Source organism: Micrasema longulum, unplaced genomic scaffold (genome assembly GCF_059751315.1).
Source record: "Micrasema longulum isolate JH-2025_06_02 unplaced genomic scaffold, ASM5975131v1 h1tg000114l, whole genome shotgun sequence".
Lineage (NCBI taxonomy): Eukaryota > Metazoa > Arthropoda > Insecta > Trichoptera > Brachycentridae > Micrasema > Micrasema longulum.
In genome coordinates, this window is record NW_028277320.1 from 550,010 (window position 1) to 576,122 (window position 26,113).

General features: G+C 34.5%; 2 protein-coding genes across 8 annotated transcripts; both read left to right on the plus strand.

Annotated features, from left to right (window-relative positions):
* The first annotated feature begins 2,398 nt into the window (after positions 1 to 2,398).
* On the plus strand, positions 2,399 to 25,899 carry LOC148284500 (uncharacterized). 7 transcript variants are annotated; one of them, XM_088239308.1, is made up of 4 exons: positions 2,399 to 2,822; positions 3,187 to 3,301; positions 12,514 to 13,672; positions 23,748 to 23,917. In XM_088239308.1, the coding sequence occupies exons 2-4, from the start codon at positions 3,281 to 3,283 to the stop codon at positions 23,777 to 23,779; spliced, it is 1,212 nt and encodes a 403-aa protein (XP_088095434.1). In that variant the 5' UTR covers positions 2,399 to 2,822; positions 3,187 to 3,280; the 3' UTR covers positions 23,780 to 23,917. The 7 variants fall into 7 exon arrangements, 6 of the variants coding, with proteins under 6 accessions (XP_088095434.1, XP_088095456.1, XP_088095448.1 ...); XM_088239330.1 differs by lacking the exon at positions 12,514 to 13,672 and adding an exon at positions 24,324 to 25,899 and having other exon boundaries at positions 2,421 to 2,815; positions 23,748 to 24,155; XR_015824718.1 differs by lacking the exons at positions 2,399 to 2,822; positions 3,187 to 3,301; positions 12,514 to 13,672 and adding exons at positions 20,268 to 20,392; positions 24,324 to 25,191; positions 25,490 to 25,899 and having other exon boundaries at positions 23,748 to 24,155.
* Positions 13,685 to 17,841, plus strand: LOC148284501 (uncharacterized). The gene has a single exon (XM_088239174.1). It carries the CDS (start codon positions 13,768 to 13,770, stop codon positions 17,839 to 17,841), a length of 4,074 nt encoding a protein of 1,357 aa, XP_088095300.1. The 5' UTR covers positions 13,685 to 13,767.
* Positions 25,900 to 26,113: the final 214 nt, after the last annotated feature.

Genomic DNA, 26,113 nt, shown 5'->3' on the forward strand with positions numbered 1-26,113 from the left:
CGAAGGCACTAGATATATCCAGAAATACACCCAGGACGTACTTTTCGCTGCTATCTTTCACCCAATTTAGTGCATATAAAATGGAATGCTCAGTAGATTTCCTTCGGACAAATCCAAACTGACGGTCACAGGGAGGCGACAGGGAGACATCGAGTCTTCCCCTTATCAGCTTTTCATAAACGGAGGGTCCCCAAACTTAAAATATACAGAAATAAAAACGATCTTAAGGTCTCCGAGTTTTATCGCCACACACGTGCGGTCCTCTGAAGAGAGCCCCTCCAAAAGCATAGGCTGGATTAAGGGATTACCTATCACTAGCCCCGCCCTCGGATATGCCCCCCTCTCGAGTACAATACATGGTGGGTCAATATCTCGGGTCCTACCGCCCCAGGCATACTGCATGAACATAATATCCAAGCTCATGTCCCGCATAACGCGATGCACCTCGAGGGTGGCAGCCCGTGACCGACCTAGATTGATCTTCCGTTCCTCTGAAGTTTCGCAGTCTGGCCCTTATAAATCGTGTATAGAGGTGTCGGTATTATGTATACTAATAATAATAATAACGTTTTGATAATTTATATAGCGCCATTTTTGTGAAAATCACCTCAAGGGCGCCTACTATACCTACTATACATACCTGTGCATACATACAGTACCGAGCTTTGAAATTCAGCCGTTGAATTGAATTATCGGAAATAAGTGTATAAAATAAATGTATTGTAAAATAATAACACACGTTTTATGAATTTTGACAATTAATTTATTATCAGTTTAAAAACCAGAAAAAAAAGTTGAATAATTTCTGAAGTATAAAGGTTTGAAAAAATTTGATATTTTTCATATCCGCAAAAATTAATGAATGTCCGAGAGATCTGAGAGATGTTAAACATTTATAAGAGAGAATGAGTTAAATATAAATCATAAAACATGATATAGCAGCGTTATCTCCGGGTATTGTGGTGAATTATTCATTCATATTCAAGGGAGTTTTAAAATCATTATTAATTTTATTCAGGAAAACATGACCAAATGACCGAACCAGGCTTGCCTACAAGGAATCAGATTCTCTACGTCCTGGAAGTTTGCGGCTGACTGTTCTTTTGAAGCATCTTTCCGGACAAATGATCTTGATGAACAATCGCAATTAAAAATTCATTCTGAAATAATGAAAAGTCTCGTTCCTCGTCGTAGTCGTTAGAAAATAACATAAATATGTCATATTTAATTATTAAACAATTAATATTGTTTTATTCCACAATACGGGGTGAAATATTTATCATTCATCAAAGGAATTATGAATGTCATTTTAATTTTATTTTCATTTCCGGCAAAACAGTATTTCCATATTCCTGATTCCCTGTTTTCATTTTTCAAAATGACTGCATCGTGTCTCTGGAAGCGTTTTTTTCTAGTGGGATAAATTGTCAACAGATAAAAAATATACATACCTAATAAATATTACGTGTCGCTTAAAATTAATTTCAGATACAGGAATTTCGGAAAAATATGGGTTTCAACTCTAAATTGGCTCGTACAGTCTCAATTAGAACCCAGTTGTATAATGGTGATGGAAATAAATTCATTACACCCTTCGTCAGAAAAAAACTTGAAACGAACCATATTGTACGAACTTAAACCGAAGATGCTCTCCAAAATTTTGTAAATGATTTATTCATCGATGATTTATATATGCAAGAAAAATCAGGTTATTATAGTCCTTAAAATAAAGCTTGATTAGGATGACATTTGTCAAAAAAAGTGACGACATAACTTTGTAGTAACGTCTAAGGAGTTATTAATATGGACACACGAAAAATCATTCGTATCTGGCATGTTAATTATTTTTTAAATACAATGCTTCACGCATTAATCAAAATAAATACATAAAATCAGCTTTAAAACTAAAATAAATCCAATTAGATTAATCAATAATTAATAATTATTAACGAGGTTCTTACAAGGTTACATTATTTTGCAAAAACGTTAGCGATGGGAAAAATAATTCAACTGATGTTGTTTATGAAAAAAGTATAAATGTCTTCTTTTTTGGTAAATAATTGTCTTAAACACATAAGCTTGTTTTTGCGTTTTTATATACATTTTAGGAAACAGAGTTTCATGATTGCATGAAAAAACTGATAAAATCTATTTGATCAGTGATCAGTAATTTCCCATCACTAATAAAATTAGTTTGACAGCTGTCATTCTAATCAAGCTATATTTTGAGGACTATAGCAAATACCTAAACACATTTCAATGCTCAATACTTTATTTGCGTATACTCGTGTGTTTACAGCGAACAGATGTTTTCCTTCGAGCGCTACTGCGCTAGGTATCTACTGACAGGTAAATATTATTCTGGAAAATAGCTCATTCCATCCGTTCGGCAGTTTGATGGTTTGATGGTACGGTCGGACATTTGCAAGAAGGAGCTCAACTCTCAAGCAGTTGAAACATAATAGTGATAATTAAAACATTATAAAACCTCTCTGATTTGAGTAATATCCAATTCATCAACTGGTCCTCGTCTATGGTTGTTACCTAGTTTTGTATGTGTCGGCACAAGATACATTTTCTTTCGCAAGCCGCAGACGGTGATGATGCGCTTCATGTCCCGTCGAGCCCAAACTGCAATCGCATGAATCACATTTCCGAATGCGCCGGAGCCGACCAGCGGACCTGTGTCGAGTGAACTAACCATTTCGAGTCCACACTAACCGACGTAAGGAGAGGTGGAGCATGGTGCACCGTGACGTCCGTGACGCAGGACGCAGGTCGCAGGTCGCATGTCGCAGGACGTGGATAGTGAATAGTGAATAGTGAGTAGACGTTTGGCCGTTCTCGTATTTCTAGATGGGATTGTCCGCTGTAACGTCGTTTACTGTTTCAAATATTGGGTTGTTAGTTGGCATTCTAAATAATAAACTTTATTTCTCCTAAAATGATCTGGATGATGAAAAATATGTATTTTTTAGTTTTGACCGCCCTTAAATAAAAATTGTTCCCCAGTAAGCGAGTTTCGTTGTGACCGCACATCGCCAGCTCGACGATGACTGGTGAATAATTCTGAATTTAGTGATCAAAACTAAAAAAACGTATTTTAAATAATATGTATTGTAATGAAACTTTTATAAAATATATCTAGCTCGAAGTATTTATGAAATAATATTTACTTTACAATAGTGTTCGCTTCCCTTCACTTATGAGCATGAGCAGCGAACGCGGGTGGACCCGACTTCTAACTTCTAACTGGGCGCACTTCTATTAGAAGAAGACGATGGAAATCTCAATTATCAAGGTAAACATCGTTTCTCTATTAGCGTTTAGACTTTTTGTGAGCAGATTTCTTTTTTTTATTTTTTTATTTTTAATTTTTTTTAATTTTTTTATTTTATTTAAATTTTATTGATAAACCCTTACGGGTTACATACATTTAACAAAATGTTTTCACTTTTAAAATTCACATTCTACTGTTAATAATAATGTTTTTAACATCTTTTGTAAAGGTTGCCTGAGTCTTTTGTTTAGTTTTGTCTGGTAGTTTATTGTATAATTTCAGTCCATGGTTTATAAGTCTCGATTGTCCTTTTCTCGTTTTAAAAGATTGTATATGATATTTTTCTGATATTCTCGTATTGTGTTCATGTTTACTACAATTTTTTTCAAGTTTTAATTCCTCGTCTACAATTACATCAGTGGCTAATTTATGAATAAATTTTAAAGATTCTAGTTTAAAGAGTTCAGTTACGTTTAATTGTTTAGTTTGTTCAAAAAGTTCTTTAGTTGCTGTTAGATAGGGAAGGACATATACTAACTTTAATATTTTATTTTGCTGTCTTTGTAGTCTGTTTATGTAATTTTTGATATCCTGTTCCCCATAGTAGTATTTAAATTTTGTACTTGGCTTTCAAGAATATTTCGATAATGTCTTATCGCGTACCTACTTATGCGGATGGATATTTTTTGTACGACAACATTAATACTAATGTTTCTTTGTGCTTACTTGTATTTTGATTTGAAGCTGTAAAGATGTACTTTTGTATAATTATTATTGTTAGACTGCTGTGTAATAAATAAGAAAAAAATATGCGCGTAACAATATTATGAGAGTAGATACTAAAGGGCGTTTAAGAAAAATATTTAACGCGATTCGTATTTAGGCGGCTTTATAACAAAAAAGCTCTTACCATATTAAGATTTGCCGCGCGGTAATATTTCTTATAAAGAAAATACCTATTTCATGTTTTTGAATTATGCGGATTGTTTAGGCGGCCATTTGATTCGTGGCAAACTAATTGTTCCGCTATAAAAAGGGGGAACACATTGAAATCTCAAGTTAGATTAATCAGACAGCCCCCCCGTGGGGGTAGGCGAAGAGGATAGAACGCCGTTTCGACCTGTCTTTGCATACGGACCTCGCTTCCTCTACTTTCATTTTAATATCAATATATTAGAAAAAGACAATGTACTAACAAATGAATATGTAAATAGCCTAATATCTAATAATTATGTAATTCTTAACGAAATTTCACTTGAATAATATACAAGATGGAATCACAGAGGAGAAAATTCGATTATTGATCATGTATTAACAAATATTGTAGAAGCTAAATATACAATAGACTACAAAGATACTCCACTAAGTGATCACAGAGCACTCTATCTAAATATAGATATACCTATCGAAAGACAAAAATATCTAAACAAAAATACACCTTAGAAATAACAGATTATGTCAAATTAAAAGAAAATCTCATGGCAAAAATACAAGAAGTTAATAGTTTTAAACAGTTACAAGACATTATCCAAAACAAAATAAAAAAGAACACAAAAACCAAGGTGAGAAACTTCACAACGTCAATGAAGGAGGGTTGGCTAACTAAAAACATATTACAAAAAATAAAAATCAAGTATATAAAAAAATGATTAAATAAAGAAATAACAGTCAACTTGTAACCGAACTAAAAAATATTCAAAAAGATTTAAGAAATGAAATCAGAAAATCAAAAAAACAATATTACCAGAATTATATAAAATCAGCAGAAGGCAGCAGCAATAAACTTTGGAAAATAATAAAAAATATCAAGTCTGGAAAAAAATTGCAGTCAGCTAATATAAAAGAAATGAATATAAAAGATGGGATTTTCACAAATGATGAAGAAGAAATATCAAATATTATCAATGAATATTACTCCAATGTAGGCCAAAACCTTGCAAGTAAATTAGATGGACCATGTCTAAACACATCAGAAAAACGAAGAAGAAAAATAAATAGTACCTTTTTTCTTAGACCAACAACGACAAAAGAAGTGTGTAAAATAATTGACAATCTTAAAAAAAATGCATCGCCAGGATATGATAAAATCAAATCTTCACTCATTAAAAGTCTCAAAGATATTTTAAGCCCAGTCATATCAAAATTAATTAACATGCATATAAAGTTAGAAATCTACCCGGAAGAATTAAAGACTGCAAGAATAACTCCTATATTTAAAGGTGGAGATCGAACGGAACCTAGTAACTATAGACCTATAGCAAATTTAACTGTATTTAATAAAATCTTTGAAAAATGTATTCATAAACGATTAATGGGACATATTAAAAATCTTAATATAATATGCTTAAACCAACATGGTTTTCAAGAAAAAAAAGGAACTGGAACCGCTCTAGTAAATTTGATTAATTATATTCAAACAAATATGGATGCTAAAATTCCAACCACAGGAGTAATATTAGATTTTAAAAAAGCTTTTGATACGGTTCACATTGAGACCATGATAAAAAAATTAAATGATATAGGAGTAAAATCTCAAGAATACAAACTTTTAAAATCATACTTAACAAATCGGAAGCAGTACCTTTGTAAATGAAAAAAAAAGTAAAATACAAACAGTAAATTTTGGAGTCCCACAAGGATCTATTTTGGGTCCACTATTATATATTTTATATATTAATGACTTATCACTGTATAATTTTAAAGGGAAAATTATTATGTATGCCGACGACATTGGACTTTTTTATAAAAATCAAACAGACGTATTAACAAACAATGACATAAACGAAGACCTTACTATATTGACTAAATGGACAAACACAAACTTACTTACACTTAATGAAAAAAAATGCAATATTATCCATTTTGAATCTAGTAAAAAATGTCACAAAGTAGATGCTTACATAAATAATGAACGACAAACTGAAATTGAACATGTTAAATACTTAGGACTAACAATAGACAGACAATTGACATGGACAATTCATATCAACAATTTAATTAGCAAAGTGGCAACTTTATCGAGTCTATTTTTTTAAATCAAAAACTTTGTTCCAATAAAGGAAAAAAAAATGTATGAAGCATATGTAAAAACTAAAATATGTTATATGCAACTACTATGGGGAACAGGATATCAAAATGACATAAACAGACTACAAAGACAGCAAAATAAAATATTAAAGTTAGTATATGTCCTTCCCTATCTAACAGCAACTAAAGAACTTTTTGAACAAACTAAACAATTAAACGTAACTGAACTCTTTAAACTAGAATCTTGAAAATTTATTCATAAATTAGCCACTGATGTAATTGTAGACGAAGAATTAAAACTTGAAAAAAATTGTAGTAAACATGAACACAATACGAGAATATCAGAAAAATATCATATACAATATTTTAAAACGAGAAAAGGACAATCGAGACTTATAAACCATGGACTGAAATTATACAATAAACTACCAGACAAAACTAAACAAAAGACTCAGACAACCTTTACAAAAGATGTTAAAAATATTATTATTAACAGTAGAATGTGAATTTTAAAAGTGAAAACATTTTGTTAAATGTATGTAACCCGTAAGAGTTTATCAATAAAATTTAAATAAAAAAAAAAAATACGTCTTATCTTCGCACCTCACTTTCAGTTAGATTTTTACAGACGCATCTGCGCCCTGTTTGTTACGCTCATCCGAAGAAATTACTATTGTACTACTAAATGTATCAGAAAAATAAAGTAGATTTTAATCAACAACCAGCTTGAAAGTTAAGCTCGAAAGTTACCCACCACACTACACTACTACATACACCACATGCACCACACACACTACCGATGTACCGATAGATGTACTTATATCATATACGTTTAATTGGTATTATTCAACTTCATATTACGATGTGTTACCCACTATCAAAACAGGTTTATTTTACATTATTTTACTTATACCATATTACCGTTCAACAATAATCGCAATAATGTTTGAAATGAAATTTATCATGCTTGATTTTACGTATTTTTTGACGTTTAATCATCAGTGTGGCCATTATGTGAAGCAAAGTCTCGTCACTTTCTAAGAATAAAATTCTTCAATTTAACCACTCTCTAGGGTAGGGAGTAGAGAAGATCCAGCATACCGCCTCAGTGGTAGTTTTCTGAATCTTTTCGGCCCCCCAGAGAGTGGTTAATTTGGGGATTTTACTTTTTACTTTTTGCATGCATCTAAACTCTTCTTCATAAAATGGGCACACTGATGGTTAAACGTCAAATGAGGTATAAAACTGTTTAAAAAACGAAAAAAAAAAACCAATACGGTTTGGTCAATTCAACCCTATTAAGTGTTTTGGGTAATGCTTAAATAAACATTTTCATATTTACTTTCACTTGTTTGTATTTGTTTGATGTTTAATCATCAGTGTGGCCATAAATGAAGCAAAGTTTATGTGCGTGCAAAAAATTAAAATCCCCAAATTAACCACTCTTTAGGGGATAGAGAAGATTCAGAATACCACCACAGGGAGCCTTTAGTTTTTAATCTAGTATTTAGAGTGTGGGAAACTCCTTTTTTTTATATTCCGGATCAACAAAGTGATCTACAATAATTTTTTAGTCACAAAGTTGTTTTATCGGCGGGACATTATCCTTCCCCCATATGTTTCGCCTCGTGGATTATGCTTTTCGGTACAATCCCCTTTAACAGTCTCAGCCAAATATATGAGACTGGAAGGCGAGACCCCAGACACGCACTTCGTAAGATATTATGTATCGTAACGTTTTGAAAGGTAGAATGCTTTGGATTTCATAAATGACTTGCCAGTACCTTAATTTGTTGCTGATTCCATCAATTCCCAACTAAAATTAGTATCAGTAATTAATTCTGAATATATACGATTATTTACAACATCTACATTTATCTGATTCTATCTTTGAATTTGACTAAAATAATTTTTAGAATTTATTACCAAGCCATAGTCTTGCGCCCATTTAATGAGATTTGAAAAATCTTCTTGAAAGATTTTTAGGGCAGTTTTTACATTTGAATGGCTTATTACAAGGGCAGCATCGTCCGCGAATTAGGAATATTTTTTTTGTATTTATTTTTATTTAAGGAGGTAAACATGAACAGAAAATATAAAAAGAAAAATGACGAAACAGGTCAGCAATGTCGGCAGGTTTCTCATTTTTCCTTTACAAAGAAAAACGTTACAGAAATTATATAAATTTAAAAAGTTATATAAACATTTTTAAAAACTAAAAGCGTACGCATTTTTACACAAAATTTATTCACAAAAATTGAAATAGATGACTGTTAACATAAAATAATAATCAATAAAAAGCCTCGTTACATATAAGCCGTTTAATTATTTGTTCTTAACAGTTTTGTCAACATTTTCTTTTAAGATCTGCTTAGGAATCTTATTGAATAATTTCCATCATTTTCCATTGAATTACAATATGTAAAGTACCGAATCGGTCCGAAGACTGATCCTCGAGCTGTTTCCACAGACACAACTCTTTCACGACTAAAACTTTCTAAAATGTTTACTTTCATATTACGATTTCTTAGGTAATTTTCAATAATTTTACTTCTATATTTTTAAAATTTAGAAAACAGAAGCGCGGTACTCTTTTTTCCTGAAATCCATATTTGTTTGTACGTAAAATATTATTTCTCGATAAAAATACATTTAACAAGATATTTTTCAATTATTATTATTATTAATTTATATTATGATTCGACCATATGATTCAATAACTATGCATCCACTCAACCCGAGGTGTTGAGCGACTGTCCCGAATTTCACCCTGTCTTCAGCCATTCTTTCGGTCATGTTTTTATAGGAATCTATATAAATAAAGACAAGTTTACGATAGTTTGTCCTTTATAGAGTCGATAACTACCGAACCGATTTATATGCGGTTTTTTGCAAAATGAGCCAATTCACGTGACTTAGGTTTGTGAATAATAATATCTTCGACATATTCATCGGAAAAGAAGTAAGGGGAAAATATGTGTTTTTCATCGAACCTTCACCAGGGTTGCATTCGACTGAAATGCGTACTCCAAAAAATTTGAAGAATGTTTTTTTTTTGTACATTAAAAAAGTTTTTATTTTAACGTTTACAAACATCAATTATTTTCAATGGATACTGAATTGATTAATTTCCTAATAATTTCTTAATTTCTACGAATTAGCTTATTTTTAATGGATTTTTAGTAATGCTTAAAAAATTCTAACCGACATTCGAGACATTTTTGAAAAACGGACTCTTACACAGAATGCATCACTGCCGGTAAACAGCGTAGAGTTTGACATTTGCAAAAATAATTCTTTATTTGAAAAGTTATTATTTCATGTTTTGGAATTCAACCATAAACAAGTACCTAAGTACCTACCTTTGTAATTAAATCCAATATTTGAATATTAAAAATGTTTACTTTTGGCATTCAATCATAAAGAAGTACACATGTACCAGGTACATACATATTAATGAAAAGTATCTTTCCTTTTATCCGGAAAGTTTTTGAACGCTTTCACGATACAGTTATTTTTCAGTATTATTTATTTATATACTTATTGACGGACTTAAACAGTCCATTCCAACAATGGTAAACACATTTTCTTACTAAATACAAGTACAAATGAAATAAAATACAACTAAATAAAATTAAAGTTTTTTTTGCACCACAACAGGCCAGGAGGCCCAATTACAGTGGTGAATTATATCACGGAACACCCAGGCTTGAGAAAAATCATATTTAATTTTATTTTTTTGTGTTCTCACCGGGAATCGAACCCGGAACCTTCCATGCGTGACTCGAGCGTCTTGGCCACTACACCACGGAGGCCGCCAAAGCTAGGACAAAAAAAAAGGACCTGAAGACAATACCGGGTCTATCTTAGTTATTTCTTTTCTTTTTAAGAACATCACGGTCACGTCAAAACCCGGCTGGCGGTTTAAGAATGACTAATTCATGTAGGACATGAGTTGAGTGTCATAATTTTAGAAAGCTCAGGGTAAAACGCGGTCTGACTGTTCTTCATCAACACGTATTTCCGTATTTTCTCCATGGATTATGGCACTAGAATAGTGATTTTTGTATGATTTTAATGTGAGCACGACAAGGCCTCTTAGCCAATCACACGAGGAGATATAAAAAAAAAGTAACCCTTATTAAGAACAATATTTTGAGTTTGTCCAATTTTTTGTAGACGAGGACTGGAATTGACTCCCTAGGGAGCTGTTAATATTAACATATTGCAACAAAGATGAAGAACATTTTAGAGAAGGTAATATAGAAGTCTACGCATCTACAGGGCTTATTTATTTATTTCATTTCATTTATTTATTTCATTTATTTATTCAGATATTTAGAACATTACAGAAAAAAGACCCAATTCATTCTAATATGACTGTCATTGACTGATTTAAGGGGCCACTTTACACACTGTGTAACATTCACCATTCCGCTCTATTTGAACATCTATATTCCTTCAATTCTTTCATCTGTGGTGAATGTTACACAGTGTGTAAAGTGGCCACTGAAACAAGCCAATGACAGGTCATAAGTCCTGTAGATGCCTAGACTTCTATATTACCTTCTCAAAAATGTTCTTCATCTCTGTTGTAATATCGTTATTAAGAATATATATTTATCTCAAAAAAGGCTCAAAAAAATAATGTGTGTCCTTCTTTAGGAAAAAACGTTTGCTGAAACAGCTTAAATCAATATTAATAATTTTTAGTTTTGGAATACAATCATAAACATTAGTCACAAGTCTTGTTCAGTTTTTACACACTTTCACGACACAATCATGCATTTTACTTTTAATTTATTTTGGTTTTGAATTAAATGTCAAGCTCAAGTCAAAACACGGCTGGCGATTAAAGAATGACTAAATTTGCGTTAGGCATGGGTTGAGTGTCATAATTTTAGAAAGCTCAAGGTAAATCGCGCTCTGAATTTTCTTCATTAATACGTATTCTCGTATTTTCTGCCTGGATTGTGCCACCTGAGCAGTAATTTTTGCACAATTTTGATTTGAGCACGACGAAGACTCCTAACCAATCACATGAGAAGATAAAATGGAAAACTAACCCTTATTACGAAAATATCAATAGCTCGAAAAATTCCAAAATAAATAACGTGTGTCCTGAGTTACGAAAAAAGTTTGCTGAACCAGCTTATAGCATGCAAGCAAACGTTAGGAAATATTTATGTTTTTTTGTTTTAGAATTCAATCATAAACAACTACCTAGGTATCTAAATTTCAATAAAACGTCTTTTTTCTTTTATCCGAACAGTTTTTGCACACTTCTACGACCCAATCAGGCATTTTAATTAATTAAAGTTAATTCATTAAAGAATTACTCAATTCGCGTTTGGCATGGGTTGAGTGCCATAATTTCAAAGGGCTCAGGGTAACTTTTCTTAATTAACACGTATTCCCATATTTTCTTCATGGAATATGGCACTAGAGCAGTGATTTTTGTACAATTTTGATTTGATCACGACGAAGACTCTTAACCAATCACATGAGATAAAACGAAAAACTAACCCTTATTACGAATATTTAGATAGCTCAAAAAAGTTTAAAAAAACGTTTGTTTAACCAGCTGATAGCAGGCAAGCCAACGTTCCGGCAGGACAACGTCTGTCGGGTCTGCCAGTATGTTATAAAAATTAATGTTTCGTATGTTTGAGGCCGCAAATCACTGAAAGTAATCAATGGATTGACTCAAAATGATTACAGAACATTACATGTTAGCAGAAGAGCAGTTCTATATACTTTTTATTCGGATGTTTCAACGGAAATGGAAACGGAACATGCTATGCGTATTAAATCAACTCATAATTTGTCATAGTTAATAAGTACTGAATGAAGATTCTACACAGTGCTTCCGCTTTATCAATATTAGCCTAAGTTACAATTTTCTTTCCTCATATTCTACAGCATAGGCACTGCAACGCAAATAAAGATATTCAATTAAGCAATTTGTTTTCTCGGTAAATGCATAGTTGCTAGACTATTTTTATTTATTTTCCTAATAATTAATATTAGACAAAGCCCCAGCGAAGCGTAGCCGGGTTCAGCTAGTAATAAAATAAATTGACACTCATAATAATAGCCCAATAAAAATAAATCCACCCAGCCAAGTGCATTTTTACTACCGTCTCAAATGAGCCCCAATATATTTAAGGAACTAGGGAAATTAACAGTAAATCGAATGTTTCTAGGTGGCTCTGGAAGCAACGGTCGACTGTCTGCTCGGGAGATATACATCTACCAACCGAGAAATGGACATGGATCGAAGTGCGGATAATTCAAACGTCGAAGGTTTCAACGACGTCGATAAAGATTTCGATTCACCATTAAGTATGACCTTGGTCGTAACTCAACTGGAACTGAGTAATCCGGAGTATGCCACTGCCCTCGCAGCGTCACCACCCGTGCACGGAGACGAAGAGAGGTTAGGGATGGAGCCACACCCGAGCGCCGCCACGCTGGCCCGGCTGGCACTGCGCGTATACGAGGAGGGGCGCGAGCCGGGCCCCCTGCCCGAAGGCTGGGCGCTGCTCGTCACGGCACGCGGCGCGGGCCCCCGCGACGGATACTTTGGGGCGGCTTACTGGAACTGCCGCGCGCAGCACGTGGTGCTGGCGCACAAGGGCACCGACTGGACCGACCTGGGCGCCTTCCACACTAATTGGAAGGGTATCGTGAGAAACGAGCACGCTCCTCGAGTGAACTCCGCCATTACGTTCGCTGCTGAAATTGCAGAAGCCCTCTGTCGACTCAATACCGAGGATGGCTTTCGTCTTCGGTTGTCAATTACCGGTCATTCTTTGGGAGGTTGGCTCGCTCAAATCACTTCTTTTTCTGTTAAATTTATTGAAAGAAATCATTCAGAATTCAGAAGGATCAGTAAAAAGGATCTTGGGTTTCACGCGCACGTTGTCGCGTTCGACAGTCCCGGTTGTCGAAGGATGCTACGTAAATTTAAAGAGGAAATAGACTGTCGATATGAATCGACGATAGCTATAAAAAAGTTGGACATAAGTAGTTATTTATCTTCGCCGAACAGGATAAATTGTTGCAACTTGCATGTTGGAAATATATACAGAATCGAGACGGAGTTATCTAGTTTGAACTTCTTGGAGAAGAATACCGCGTTGTACAACATCGCGTCGCATAGCATGGAAGCTATAGTAAAGGCTTTTGAAAGTAGTTCCCCTAGGATTCACGTCGCGCAAGATTGGCCATCGAGTCATGGATTTTGGGGGGGACCAGAATACAGAGCTTTCTCCGAAGAAGCTACTAGTAGCAGTAATTATCATCCCCAATCCACAAAGGGGGAACTAAACAAGATGCGCTACTCGACCAAACCGTTTGAAGGTAACCAATGTAAATTGAATGTTTTTTCCGAGGACGAACGCTTTATTCTTGAGAGTTTTTTTGCGTTCAAACAATCGCCGATAGTTTTGAAAGAAATGGATAAAATTTCAGAATGGATGCGATTTGATTATAAACAACTTATATTTAAAATAAAAAATGTAAATGATGACGTTTTAGTTTGCACAAATAAGGATGCTGTTGAAATAGTAGTGAGGCTAATAAAGCAGCTGTTCCGATGGTGGCCGTCGCAGATAATGGCCGCTGTGAAGGCTCAACTCGTCCTATTACCTTCGGCAGCTGAGTCCATGTTTCAAATAGAAACTCGTAATTACATGTCTGCTTTGGCCCAAAGTCAATTCAAGTTTGCGGATTATATAAGACTCGAAGAGTTCTTATTATCTGAAACTAGACATTTTATGCACATTGTATCTAAAGATAGCCATTTTGAAGCGATAAAGGTATACAGTGTCTTTTGTCAGATTAAGTCTAACCGCGATAAGGATCAAACTGCGGATGAAATCACAAGATTTGTAAAAGACAATCATCAGTTATTTTTAGAATGGAAGCAGTTATTAAGATTAATAGAGTTAATAGACATCAAATCGCTGACGTCATCGAGATCGTTTGATAATTTACTGGTCATAGTGAGCAAATCACGCTCGGTAGTAAGTGACAGTGATATCGAATCATGGAAGATGTTTCTAAATGTTTACAAATCAAACAAAAAAATTATTGTGATTTCCAATAAAGAAGAAAATTTGACAATTATTTCAGAATTCCAAGGGAAAATAAGAATAGACGTTGGAAATAAACAGTTTGATCACCTTACGAGAGAGTCACAAATGGATTTATTGCATAAAAAAGTATTACATATTCAAGGGAAAATCTGGAGTCTGTACGAATGTGGCGCATCTTTAGATACGTGCAATGCTTTGATAGATACAACTATTTTGAAGAAATTGTCTAAAAACCATTATGTCATTGAAATAGGTAAGAGACTACGGAGCTTTTCTGATATGGGAGTTGCTTACACCTCTGTGCATGAAAAAACAAATGTACGCTTGGTAAAAGAATTTATTTACCATAGCATCAAACGGAATAAACGTAATTTTTTTTTCATTAGTGGTATCAATCAACAATGTCTGAGTTCCGAATGGAGATGGAGTAAAGAGTTAAAAAATAACATTACTACTGCGGACAACTCTGAAGGAGCAGAGTACACCTATAGACAGGTGTGTGCTGAAAATCCGCATCATATAGTAAGGTGGATTGATGTTGCAGACGGGAAAGTTAGTTGGAAATCAGTCTACAACGCGCAATTTTATTTGAAAAGACAGTTTATAACCAAAATTATATTAAATTTAAAACTACTTACTGAGAAACAAAATATACAAGACTATTTTTTCTTGCAAAATATAGAAAACAAGGAAAAACTAATTCGTTTGTTTGATATATCCAAAGAAAATGAAGGCGTAATTTTAGAAAATCAGAATATTTGTACAACGGATCCAAGTGGGACTACTAAAAAACCTATTCACTTTTTCGAAGTAAATGTTGAGGTCCCGTGTATTATTTGGAAACGTTCTGTCGGCTCGTTGGACGGATTGCGTCCTTACGTTTATTATGACGAATCTGCTATTACAGAAGAAGAGGATTTATTAGCCAATCGGCAAATAGTAATAATTGCCGATGAGCCTGGAATGGGTAAATCCACAAGTCTGACAAGCTTATCTCACCTCATCAAAGCATCGTGGGTAATCAGAATAGATTTATTTCAGTATGAGAAATGCATCGGAAATCTTTCGTTTGATCCAAATATCGCAGAAATTATTCGATTTTTACTAGACGAAAATCCAGAAAACGAGGTTAGAAATAGATTGGAGTTCGAATTTTTAATGTTTTCTTTAAAATCGAAGACAACAAAGCTAAAAATTTGTATTCTGTTTGACGGATTTGATGAAATTAGAGAAGGTTATAAAGACCGGATTACAAAAAGGACTGCTCGAGAGAAGTTTGTTAGAATGTTGAAATTCCTGAAAGAGGAAACAAATGCAACCATATGTTTAACGACGAGAAAGTATCCATGTGTTTATATTGAGAATGAATTATCTACATTCGCGACAACATTCAAAAACATTGAAGCGAACGATCAAAAGTTCTTTCTTGAAATTTTTTGGAGTTCTCATAGCGAGTTAATACACGTGAAATCAAAAAACAACATTAATCTTCGTCGGTACGCCGAACAGTTCTATAAGCAAACTCAATCAATTCTCGGGGGATCTTTTAGTAGTTTTATGGGGGTACCTTTACAGATACGCATGTTGGCTGAAGTTTTATTACCATATGTTAAAGATCCCGGATTGGCACAAAATGCGCCATCCTTTGAAATAAATAATGTTTTTGATTTGTATAGAAAATTCGTTCTAGTAAAATATAATATTTACTTTAGAGAAAAAACGGGATTATCCAAAAGCCTCACAAAAATAAGTAGGGCTTGGTTCCAAGATGATATTTTGAATAAAAAACACAGAATACTAGCAGTAAGACAACTACTGCCAGAATGTGAGAAGAGCTCACATGAAAGCTATTTGAAAGTGGAAGATTTAGTAGAGTTAAGTAGAATCGGCTTGATACAATTGAGTGGAGGTGAAGAAGTCGAGTTCATACACCGAACCTTTAGCGAATATTTTGTGGCACAGTCGTTAATTCGATGGCTTCTTAAACCGGAAGGCCGCCATCCCAAGTGCACTCCCATAGAAGAAACATTAATGTGGAAGGTACTTCTCCTTTCTGAGTATAAGGTTGTTCGTTTATATATTAACGATCACATGAAGTATGGCACATGGTCTTTCGAAGCAAGACAAAGGTGCATTTGTAAAATAATTCGGCTATGGGAAAATAACAGCCAAAGATTTTTCCACAGTAAATCGAACCAAACCGCGTTACACAAAGCAGTACAAGAATCAAATAAGCAAATTGTATCTTTTCTTCTGAGTGGTCTTAATGACGAAACGTCATTAGAGGAGTCCAGTTACGTTCACTTTGTAGTGGCGCGGGATATTAACGGCGACGCCGCTTTGAACCTGGTGGCCAATAATGAGGCACACGGGAAAGATTTGACAAATTTGTTTTTTGAGTCATTAAAGACATCGTCTACGGATGCAAAATTAATGATAATTTTATCGACAGTCTTTCGAATAGCGGGAGACAAATACAACGAAAGTAATGCACTCACCGAATTATTAAAAAAACAAGAGTTTTCAAACATACTGTCAAGTACTTATTGTCAAATGAATACCGTAAAAGCGTTTTTGGATGATGCAAAAAATAATAATATCGACAAACTTAAAAACGTTTTGGAAAAAATATCTGAAGCCGAGCGAAAATCTATTTTGTTGGTCACAGATGATAAAGGTTTAACGGCTTTGCATATTGCCGCGAAACAAGGTCTCTATGATGTAGTTGACTATCTTCTAATGCAAAAATCTCCGATCGAAGCTATCACTAGAAAGGGGATGACTCCATTGCTCTGTGCGGCGTTATCAGACCATGTCAGGTCCCGCGATATAATCAATCTCTTAGTCGAAAGGGGCGCAAATTACGAGCGTCGGGATAAACACGAAATGAGCGCCCTAGCGTGGGCCGCGACCAACGGGAATATCGAAATTGTAAAATTCTTATTAGAACTCAAAGTGGACATTACGATCGGAGATAAAAATTTTATAACGCCCTTTCATCACGCCGCGAAATCGGGGCATCTCGAAATAGTGAAGCTGTTGCTGGATGCGGGAGCGGATGTCGACGGCAAGGACAAGTTCGGAATGAGCGCGTTAGCGTGGGCAGCGCGGAAGGGCGAGGAGCGGGTGGTGCAGCTCCTGCTGCAGAACGGGGCAGCAGTGGACGCGCGGGACCGGCACGGGATGAGCGCGCTGCAGGTGGCCGTCAAGGCGAACCAGTGGGGCGCGGCGCGGCTGCTGCTGGGGGCGGGGGCGGGGCTGCGGGCGGCGGACCGCGGGGGCCGCACGGCACTGCACCGGGCCTGCAAGGCAGGCAAGTGGGACTTCGCGCTCGAGCTGCTGGCGGCCGGGGCGGACAGGGCGGCCGAGGACGACGAGGGCGTGACCCCTCTGGATTACGCTAAAAGAGCGGGAAAGACTTTCGATAGCTAGGTACCTAGTCATCAGTCGATCGTGTTGATAATTTGGTGCATGAAATTAATGATACAACAGAAATATCTCCAAATACACTATAAACCAACTAGTCTTAATCGGTAGAATCTCACCTACATAGATGAAGGTTTTAGCTCTTTAACTTTGAGAGAGTTAACAGATAGATGAAATTAAGAAATATGGATATTGAAACATAGACAAAATGGTTAATGCTACAGCGTGTAAAGTGATCACTGTACCAGCCATTGACAGGCCATAAACTTAGTAAATGCATAGATTTCCATATAACTGTTGTTAGTTCTATAATAATATATACATGTTAAATTGGCGGTTCGTCTAGAAGGACGCCGGCCGGCACGGCGTGGCTGGGCACACGCCGCCGACAGTTGCGCCACAAACTGTATTGATTTACTAACAAGTGGCTTGTGCGACTTCGGAAGAATGTCTGAAGGTCTTGCATTGGCTGAAAACTGCCTGGTGGCCAAGCTTATTCTGTGATTCTACCGCAAGAAGTCGGTCAGTGTTCGAGCCTTGATAGAAGGGGTGTTGATTGCATAGACAGCAACTCGTGTTCGTGTGTGATCTCTGCAATCTGTGGCATCCACAGACTACAGATATCTGCTGGCATCTGTCATCCGTGATCTGTGCAACGTGCAACCAGCGTTGCCAGATCTACAGATTTTTCGGTAGATCTACCGATTTTGGGAGCAATCTACCGAATTCGATTGAAATTCTACCGATTTTCATATATTTCCTTGTTTTTTCCACAGAACAAAATTTCAATGCAAATAAAACGATTTCATATTTTAATAATTTATTGCTTCTTTGCTCACTTCGATTGCCTTCAGTCGCTTATTTAAAAAACTGCTTATCTATCGTACATAAGTACACAATGAACGATATATTAATTATGGAATTGGCTAGTATTGTTGAAGATAATATGGTAAAATAAATCATGGCATAGAATTTCATGACATTATTGAAAAATGTAAAAATGTCTATTTTATGAAGTGAAATGTAGAGGGATCACTTTTCATATTGAAAATATAATATAATATAAATGGTTTTATCTTCAGTTAAATATCTATTTTAATTTAGTTGATCATTGTTTTAATAATTTGTTCAGTACTTCAGCAGTTAGCAGTTTTTATTCAGTTTTAAGTTGCACTGAAAGAACTTTAAAACGTCAATTATTTCTTTGTTCAAACAAACTGTCAACATTAAAAATATTATATATTTTGATAAAATTGTGCCATTCATTCAATAAAATAAAATGTTGAATTTTAATCTATGTATTAAATTATTATTTTTTAAAAAAACCAACTCAAATATTCCCTTTCTCAAATGAATATTTGAGTATTGAAATGAAATGTTATAATTTACATTTTTTTGTAAGAAAAAGAAGACATTATAAATCACTATACAGTGGTGCCTCACACAACGAACTTAATTCGTTCCAGGAGCAAGTTCGTTATGCGAAAAGTTCGTTATGTGAAACGCGTTTTCCCATAACAATACATGTTAAAAAAAATAATTCGTTCTGTAGCATAAAATATGGTAAGATGACATAAAAAAAAGATAAATTTTTTGTTATTATTTTTATTTAGATACATCTAAAAACATAATGAAAAAAACACACATTTTTTAATTTTAAGAAATAATCGAATCTTGCACATCTTCATCCATTTTCCGCTTTTTGGCCGATGGTGCAGTGAAAAACCTGTCCAAAGTCGTTTGTTTCTCTCTTTTCTTCAACATCTGCCGGAAATAACGGACAAGAGTATCGGAGTACAGGTCGTTGATCCTGTTTGCTTCAGCGGAATCCGGATAGTGGGCATTGGTAAACTCCTGAACTGCTTTCCATTTGACCAGGATGTTCTTGATGTCAGCAGTTGGAATTGGTTGATTGTTTGATTGTTGCTCCTCGTTATCAGATGACGCTTCCCTTTGAGCATTGTCCTGTTGTTGGGCCAGAAGTGTTTGGAGCTCTTCAGTTGTCAGCTCTTCTTTGTGTTCCTCAATAAGCTCCTCTACATCCTCTTCAACGATTGCTGCGACACGTGCGTAAGTTAAGCGTACTGCTCAGTGACTAACGACTGCCTGCGCGGAAGGATGCAATAAATCGGCAGTGATCGTGTGAAGTGGGCGACTTCGTTATGTGAAGCGAAGTTCGTTGTGTGAAGCGAAGTTCGTTGTATGAATCGTGAAATGAACGAAAAGGAAGTTCGTTGTGTGCAGCGTTCGCTGTGCGAGGTGTTCGTTATGCGAGGCACCACTGTATTTTGGTTATTCACTTATTGCAGTTCTTTTGGATTTCAATTGTTCATTTATCAAGCGTTTTCAACTATTTAAAGCAACGGCCTTAGGCAAAACGGCGCTTTAATTTCGAACAACTGTCAAATTTATTTTTGCCCCCCTTCTCCCCTCCTCCCCCCTCTCCAAAATCTACCGAAATCTACCGATTTATTTTTCTGAATCTACCTTTTTTCGCGTTTTCGGGTCTGGCAACGCTGCGTGCAACTGACAGATCTGTGACACGACAGAACGACAGGTACGCCGCAAAATAAATAATGAATTTTGTTAAACAATTTGTTAAACATAACGTTATCTTTTGATGTTGAACATTAGATATTAACTCTTTAAATTAGAAAAATAAATCCCGCGATCCCGATCGAATTAATTAAAAAAATAGCGTAAATATATCAACCCACATTTTATCTAAAACATATAATTTTAATAGTTACGAAAATATTACTTATCTATTTATGCTTTGTCGGAATCTTAGAACAACGACGGATGTGCGAAATATGCGCCATTGATTTTCTTGTGTATTTGATATTAAAAAAAGTTATATAAAGGCTTTATTTTCCAGGTTTTAAAATAACACAAATATATATATTAGGTATATGATTAACCCAAGTATTAAATATTATACTTTTATACTTATCCAAGTTGTGACATAATTTTTTTAACCTCTCTCACGTAAAGTTGAAGAAAATCACATGAGTCATTATTTGTCATTTTTTCCATACAATGGAATCTAGAATTGCTCAACTATCATTGAATTCTTAAATTATAAATGTTTTTTTTAAATGAAAATATTGATACTCATTTATTTAGTTAAACATTGATGCTGACGGTTCAAAGATCCCTTTACAGAAATAATCACAGCAGTGAACAATTAATTATGAAAAAACTAAATATAATAGATTAATTAAAATTAAACAGAATCGCAGAGAGTGAAAATAAAATATTTAAAAAAACAAAAAGTAAAAACGAAACATAACATCTCTAAATAATTAATAACAATTAACCTGAGAAAATCTGATGTTCTAAATATAAATGTACCAAAGTCAAGTTGAAAATAGAACCTACCTATATATGAATATTTAGGTTCTGTATGTTAGTGGCCGCAAATCTCGGAAAGTGATCGATGGATTGACTCAACATTTTTACAGAACATTGCATTTTAGCAAAACAGTGTCTCTATTATACTTTTTATTAGAAAATTCCGACAGAAACAGAACATTCTATGCATTTTAAATTGACTCATAATTTGTCACAGTTAACATAATGTAGTACTGAATGACAGTTCTACACAGTGCTGCTATTTTATCAACTTTAGCCAATGCTACATAACTTTATTTTCCCTACAATCTACACATATATATATAAATTTTAGTTCCGTATGTTTGTGGCTGCAAATCTCGGAAAGTAATAGATGGATTGATTCAAAATTTTTATATAAAATTGTATTTCCTTATATTCTACAGCGTCACAGCAAATAAGGACAATAAACTAAGTAATGTGTTTTCTCAGTAAATATATAGTTGCTAGACTATTTTTATTTACTCCCCTAAAAATTTTTATCAGACAAAACCACAGCGAAGCGTAGCCGGGTTCAGCTAGTGTCAACATAAAAATTAAGTGGTAATAACCAGTTCAACTAGATAATAATAAAAAAGAAAATTAATGCAACAATAGTACTTTATACACAATAAGCTTTTTTAGAGCAATAAGAAAACTTAAATTATCTAAATAACACTTTTATTTCATCAGTTGGTTTGAAGAAGTTGTCATTTGGCAATAACAATGTGTACAATTTATATTATGTACAACATGTTAAAATAAAGAAATAAAAAAAGAAACATTTGCGTTCTTATGATTTAGTCAAATATTTGATTTTGAGAGCCATTTTTGACGAGTTGTAAATAACTCACTATTAGAAAATGGAATCGAGTTGGGGAAGAGTGGGATTCGAACCATAGACCTTTGGTCCATGAGTCTGGGACACTAGCCACAGCATCTCAAATTATCGTTTATTTTCTGGGCCCGAGCAGATAGAGAATACAGTTCTGTGTGTAAAATAGAACGTGTCTATCATAAACCACCTAATAAATGTAGAAAAATTTGAATACTCGCTTCAATGTCCTCCCGTCTGCGACATTGTTTGAATTTATGAAGGTACTGGACAATGACTTTTTAAAAAAAGAGTCATTGAAACATTTCTGGTCATGCGGTTCAAGAGGAGATCCCAGCAGAATGCTCGTTTTCTGTAATATGAATTATTCAATACCAAAAACATGTACGACTTTCGCTCAGATTAATTTCTCTTTTGTAGCCTCGAGAACGTTCAGTGACTTGGATGAACATATTAAGTTCTCCGAAACGAAAGCCATTTTCAGGAGAAGTGTACGAGTTTGGATTTTGTCTAAGGGGAGAGACCATTGCACTAAAGTGCCGCGAGATATTGCATAGATTTATGTACTCGTATTAAGCGTGTTGTCTAAATGTTTATTAAAATTTAAGTCATGTAAAAAAATAATTTTTGATATTCTTTAATAATACGCGTGCTTCCTCTTTCCATTATGTTTATCCCAACTCAACAGATCCCAGCTCTTGTGCTCATTCTATGAGCTTATCTATGAACTTCTATGATATTCTATGAACTTGAACCAACAGAGTTGGGGATAAGTTTTTTTTTTGTAATATGTATCTTTGTATGAATAAATAAATAATCCTGAAGAAGTGTTTTCGACTCGACGGTTACGGAAAAGGGAATCAGAAGAGATAGGATAAGGCTCGGTGGTGAAGCAAATGCCATGAATTTCTTCGTTACAATATTTTGAGTTTGTCCAAATGTTTGTAGACAAAGTATTGCCTAGTATATGAAATAATTTAATCAGATGAATCTCTTCACAACAATAGAGGTTTCAGCTCTTTCACTTCACTAAAATCAACAGATGGATTCTTCCATTCAATTCTTTGAAGGAATATGGCTGTTTTGCATAGGCAAAATGGTGAATGTTACACAGTGTGTAAAGTGGCCAGCCAATAATAGGTCGTAAGCCCTGTAAATGCCTAGACTTTCATATTCCCTTCTCTAATATGTTCTCCTTCCCTGTTGTAATTTGTTCGTACTATGCTTAAGGCTCCGAGTTTGACTCCTAGCAAGATTGATATAAAATCTGTCTTTTAAAAATGGTTTTACAATTCAAAATTTTACTGTCCCTAGACTGGCACCTGAAGCGTAATACCGATCACCTCATCTCATACGATATACCGATGCAGCTTGCAGGTTAGATTCCTGTCAGTTGTTGCAATAACTCCCTTCCGTATCCTCTTCGAAATAGAGGTTTATTCATTTAGAAAAGAAATCATTTTGCCTTCACCTAATTTGACTTTAATATTACCATTCAGTTTTTGTGTAATAAGTCGTGTAATGTACATTATGATTCATTCTTATTCATTAAATTAATATGTCGGCCAAAATGTTTCATCAGAACGTTGGTTAGTTTTTATGAAATTCTGCAAATGGCTCTTAAAATTCGGGTTGTAAATTAATATTTTAAGAAGAAATATGAACTTATCACAGTGTACCTGCAAAGTAATTGTTTGTTTTACAGAAATTTTTCTCCTCGGATACAAAGAAGTCTGATTGGGATGAGTTATGTAGCTCTCTGTTTCAAACATGGCTACCGTGACGAGCAGTGAACCACCTTGTACTGAAATAAATGAATCCGGTACTGACAGATCAGATTTTTTTACAGTGAAAAAAGAGACTATAAAAGAGGAACATGTATACCCAGAAGTCCACATTACCAAAGAGGAAGTAGCGAGTTACGATGAATATGAAGATATATCCTATAGTAACGAAGTGAAAGGTGTCGATGCCATCCAGGAAGAACTGGCTACTATCGGGAAACTACACAACAGAATTTGTAACGAACGGATAATTTGCTCAGAAAGAGATTTATTTTTTTCTGAGCAGCTAAAAATTTCCGCATCTTCAAGTACCACCGGGAGTGAGGCCGGTAAGACATTTATTTGTTGATATAATTTAACATTTACCCCCAACGTAAGAAATGTGTTCTCCTGTTGGTTTTATCTTGCTACTCACTCATCGAGAAGGTTAACAAGCTTACGCATTATTATTAAATTGTAATACTTTATCACGTGTTTAAATTTATGAATAATTTCAGATATGAGCGAGATATCCAGAAAGCAATCGACATATTCAGAACACGACACGACGTCGCTCAAATGTTTTTCTGGAAACATTTGGGCATGTGCAGTATGTAAATATACATCGTCCGATAAGAAAAGTTTAAAGAGACACAATCTCACTCATACCGGGGAAAAACCATTCTCATGTAGAGAGTGTAAATTTAAATGTTCACTGAAAGAAAATCTAAAGAGACACGAGTTTTCTCATACAGGTCAGAAACCATTTTCTTGTACAGAATGTAAATTAAAGTTTTCAGAAAAAAGAAGTTTAAAAAGGCATCTTTTGAATCATAGTAGCGTGAAACCATTCTTATGTAATAAATGCTCTTTTGCCTGTGCTCACAAAGAGGGCTTAAAGAGGCATATGTTATCTCACGCTGAAAACAAAGCATTCTCTTGTACGCAGTGTAAATATACTACCTCTATCAAAGACAGTTTAAGGCGACACAGTTTGACTCATAGTGGTGAAAAACCGTTCTCCTGTCCGGACTGCAAATTTAGATGCGCAGAAAAAGGGAGTTTAAAGAGGCATATGTTTATCCATGGTACTGAAAGACCATTTTCATGCTCAAAGTGTAAGCGCAAATGTTCAGATAAAGATTCTTTCAAAAAACATCAACTTACTCACAGTAGCGAGAAACCGTTTTCATGTCATGATTGTATATACACATGTTCTCTTAAAGCAAATTTGAAAAGACATATGAAATCTCACGGAGGTGTAGCGAAATCAACTGAATGAGATATTATTTATTTATTCATACAAAGATACATATTACTAAAAAATTATAACGTATCCATGAGGCCGAGAGCCCTGTGTGTGTGTTGTCTACGTACTGTACTAAGGTAACAAATTATGTAATAACTTATGTTAGATTTCACCCTCTAATGGGCATCTTCAGACTGATAAATGAACACCGCCGACACATGTTTCCTTTGCCCTTTCTTTTGCACTATACTTTGTATACTACCGAAACAGCATTTTGCGAGGTTACAATTCTACGGCATCTGATAGCTTCTTTAAAAATGATCAAGCTTTGTTTTTGTTCTCCGTAAACCTCGCAAAATGCTGTTTTGGTAGAATACGTAGAGACCATCAATATTATTGTCTTTTCAATAAAATTACACTGCAATTTTTTTATAGCCCATTGACTGATTTTCTCACCTACATGTGATAAAAAATAATCAAGATACACTGCAATCGGAATATCTATGCAGAGAGTGCTCATGATGCGCTAGTAGGTGCAGATAATAAGATGATGATGATGATAATTAATGCAAATTTAAAAAAAATGGAGGCTTAAAATCTTAGTGAATTTTGAACTTGAGGCGTTGTGTGTTGGTCTCTCACGCACCTTTTAATACTATCGTTGATTTGCTGGACGTCAAATATCATCGGTCGTCGACAGAAATTGAAAATGTTACAGCGGGGAATGAGCGTTAAAAATATATTACATTTCATGATTTTGTTTGTATAAGACAAATTTATATACGACAAATAATATTCTACACTAAAAAATAGTATTTATGTATGTATTAAATAATATTTTATAATTATGGTATTTTCATTATTTGGTTTTCCCCTACTTGAAGAATATACAATTTTTCCCTTACAGCATTTCCAATTTTCACCGATGATTTTTATTACAAACGACATAAATTGCCTTTAACATACACAGTAAAGAAAAAAAAATACACAAGTAAATAAAATAAAGATATTGTTTCGGATTCATTATCATCTTATTCAAGTGTCGAGCCATTCCTTCGG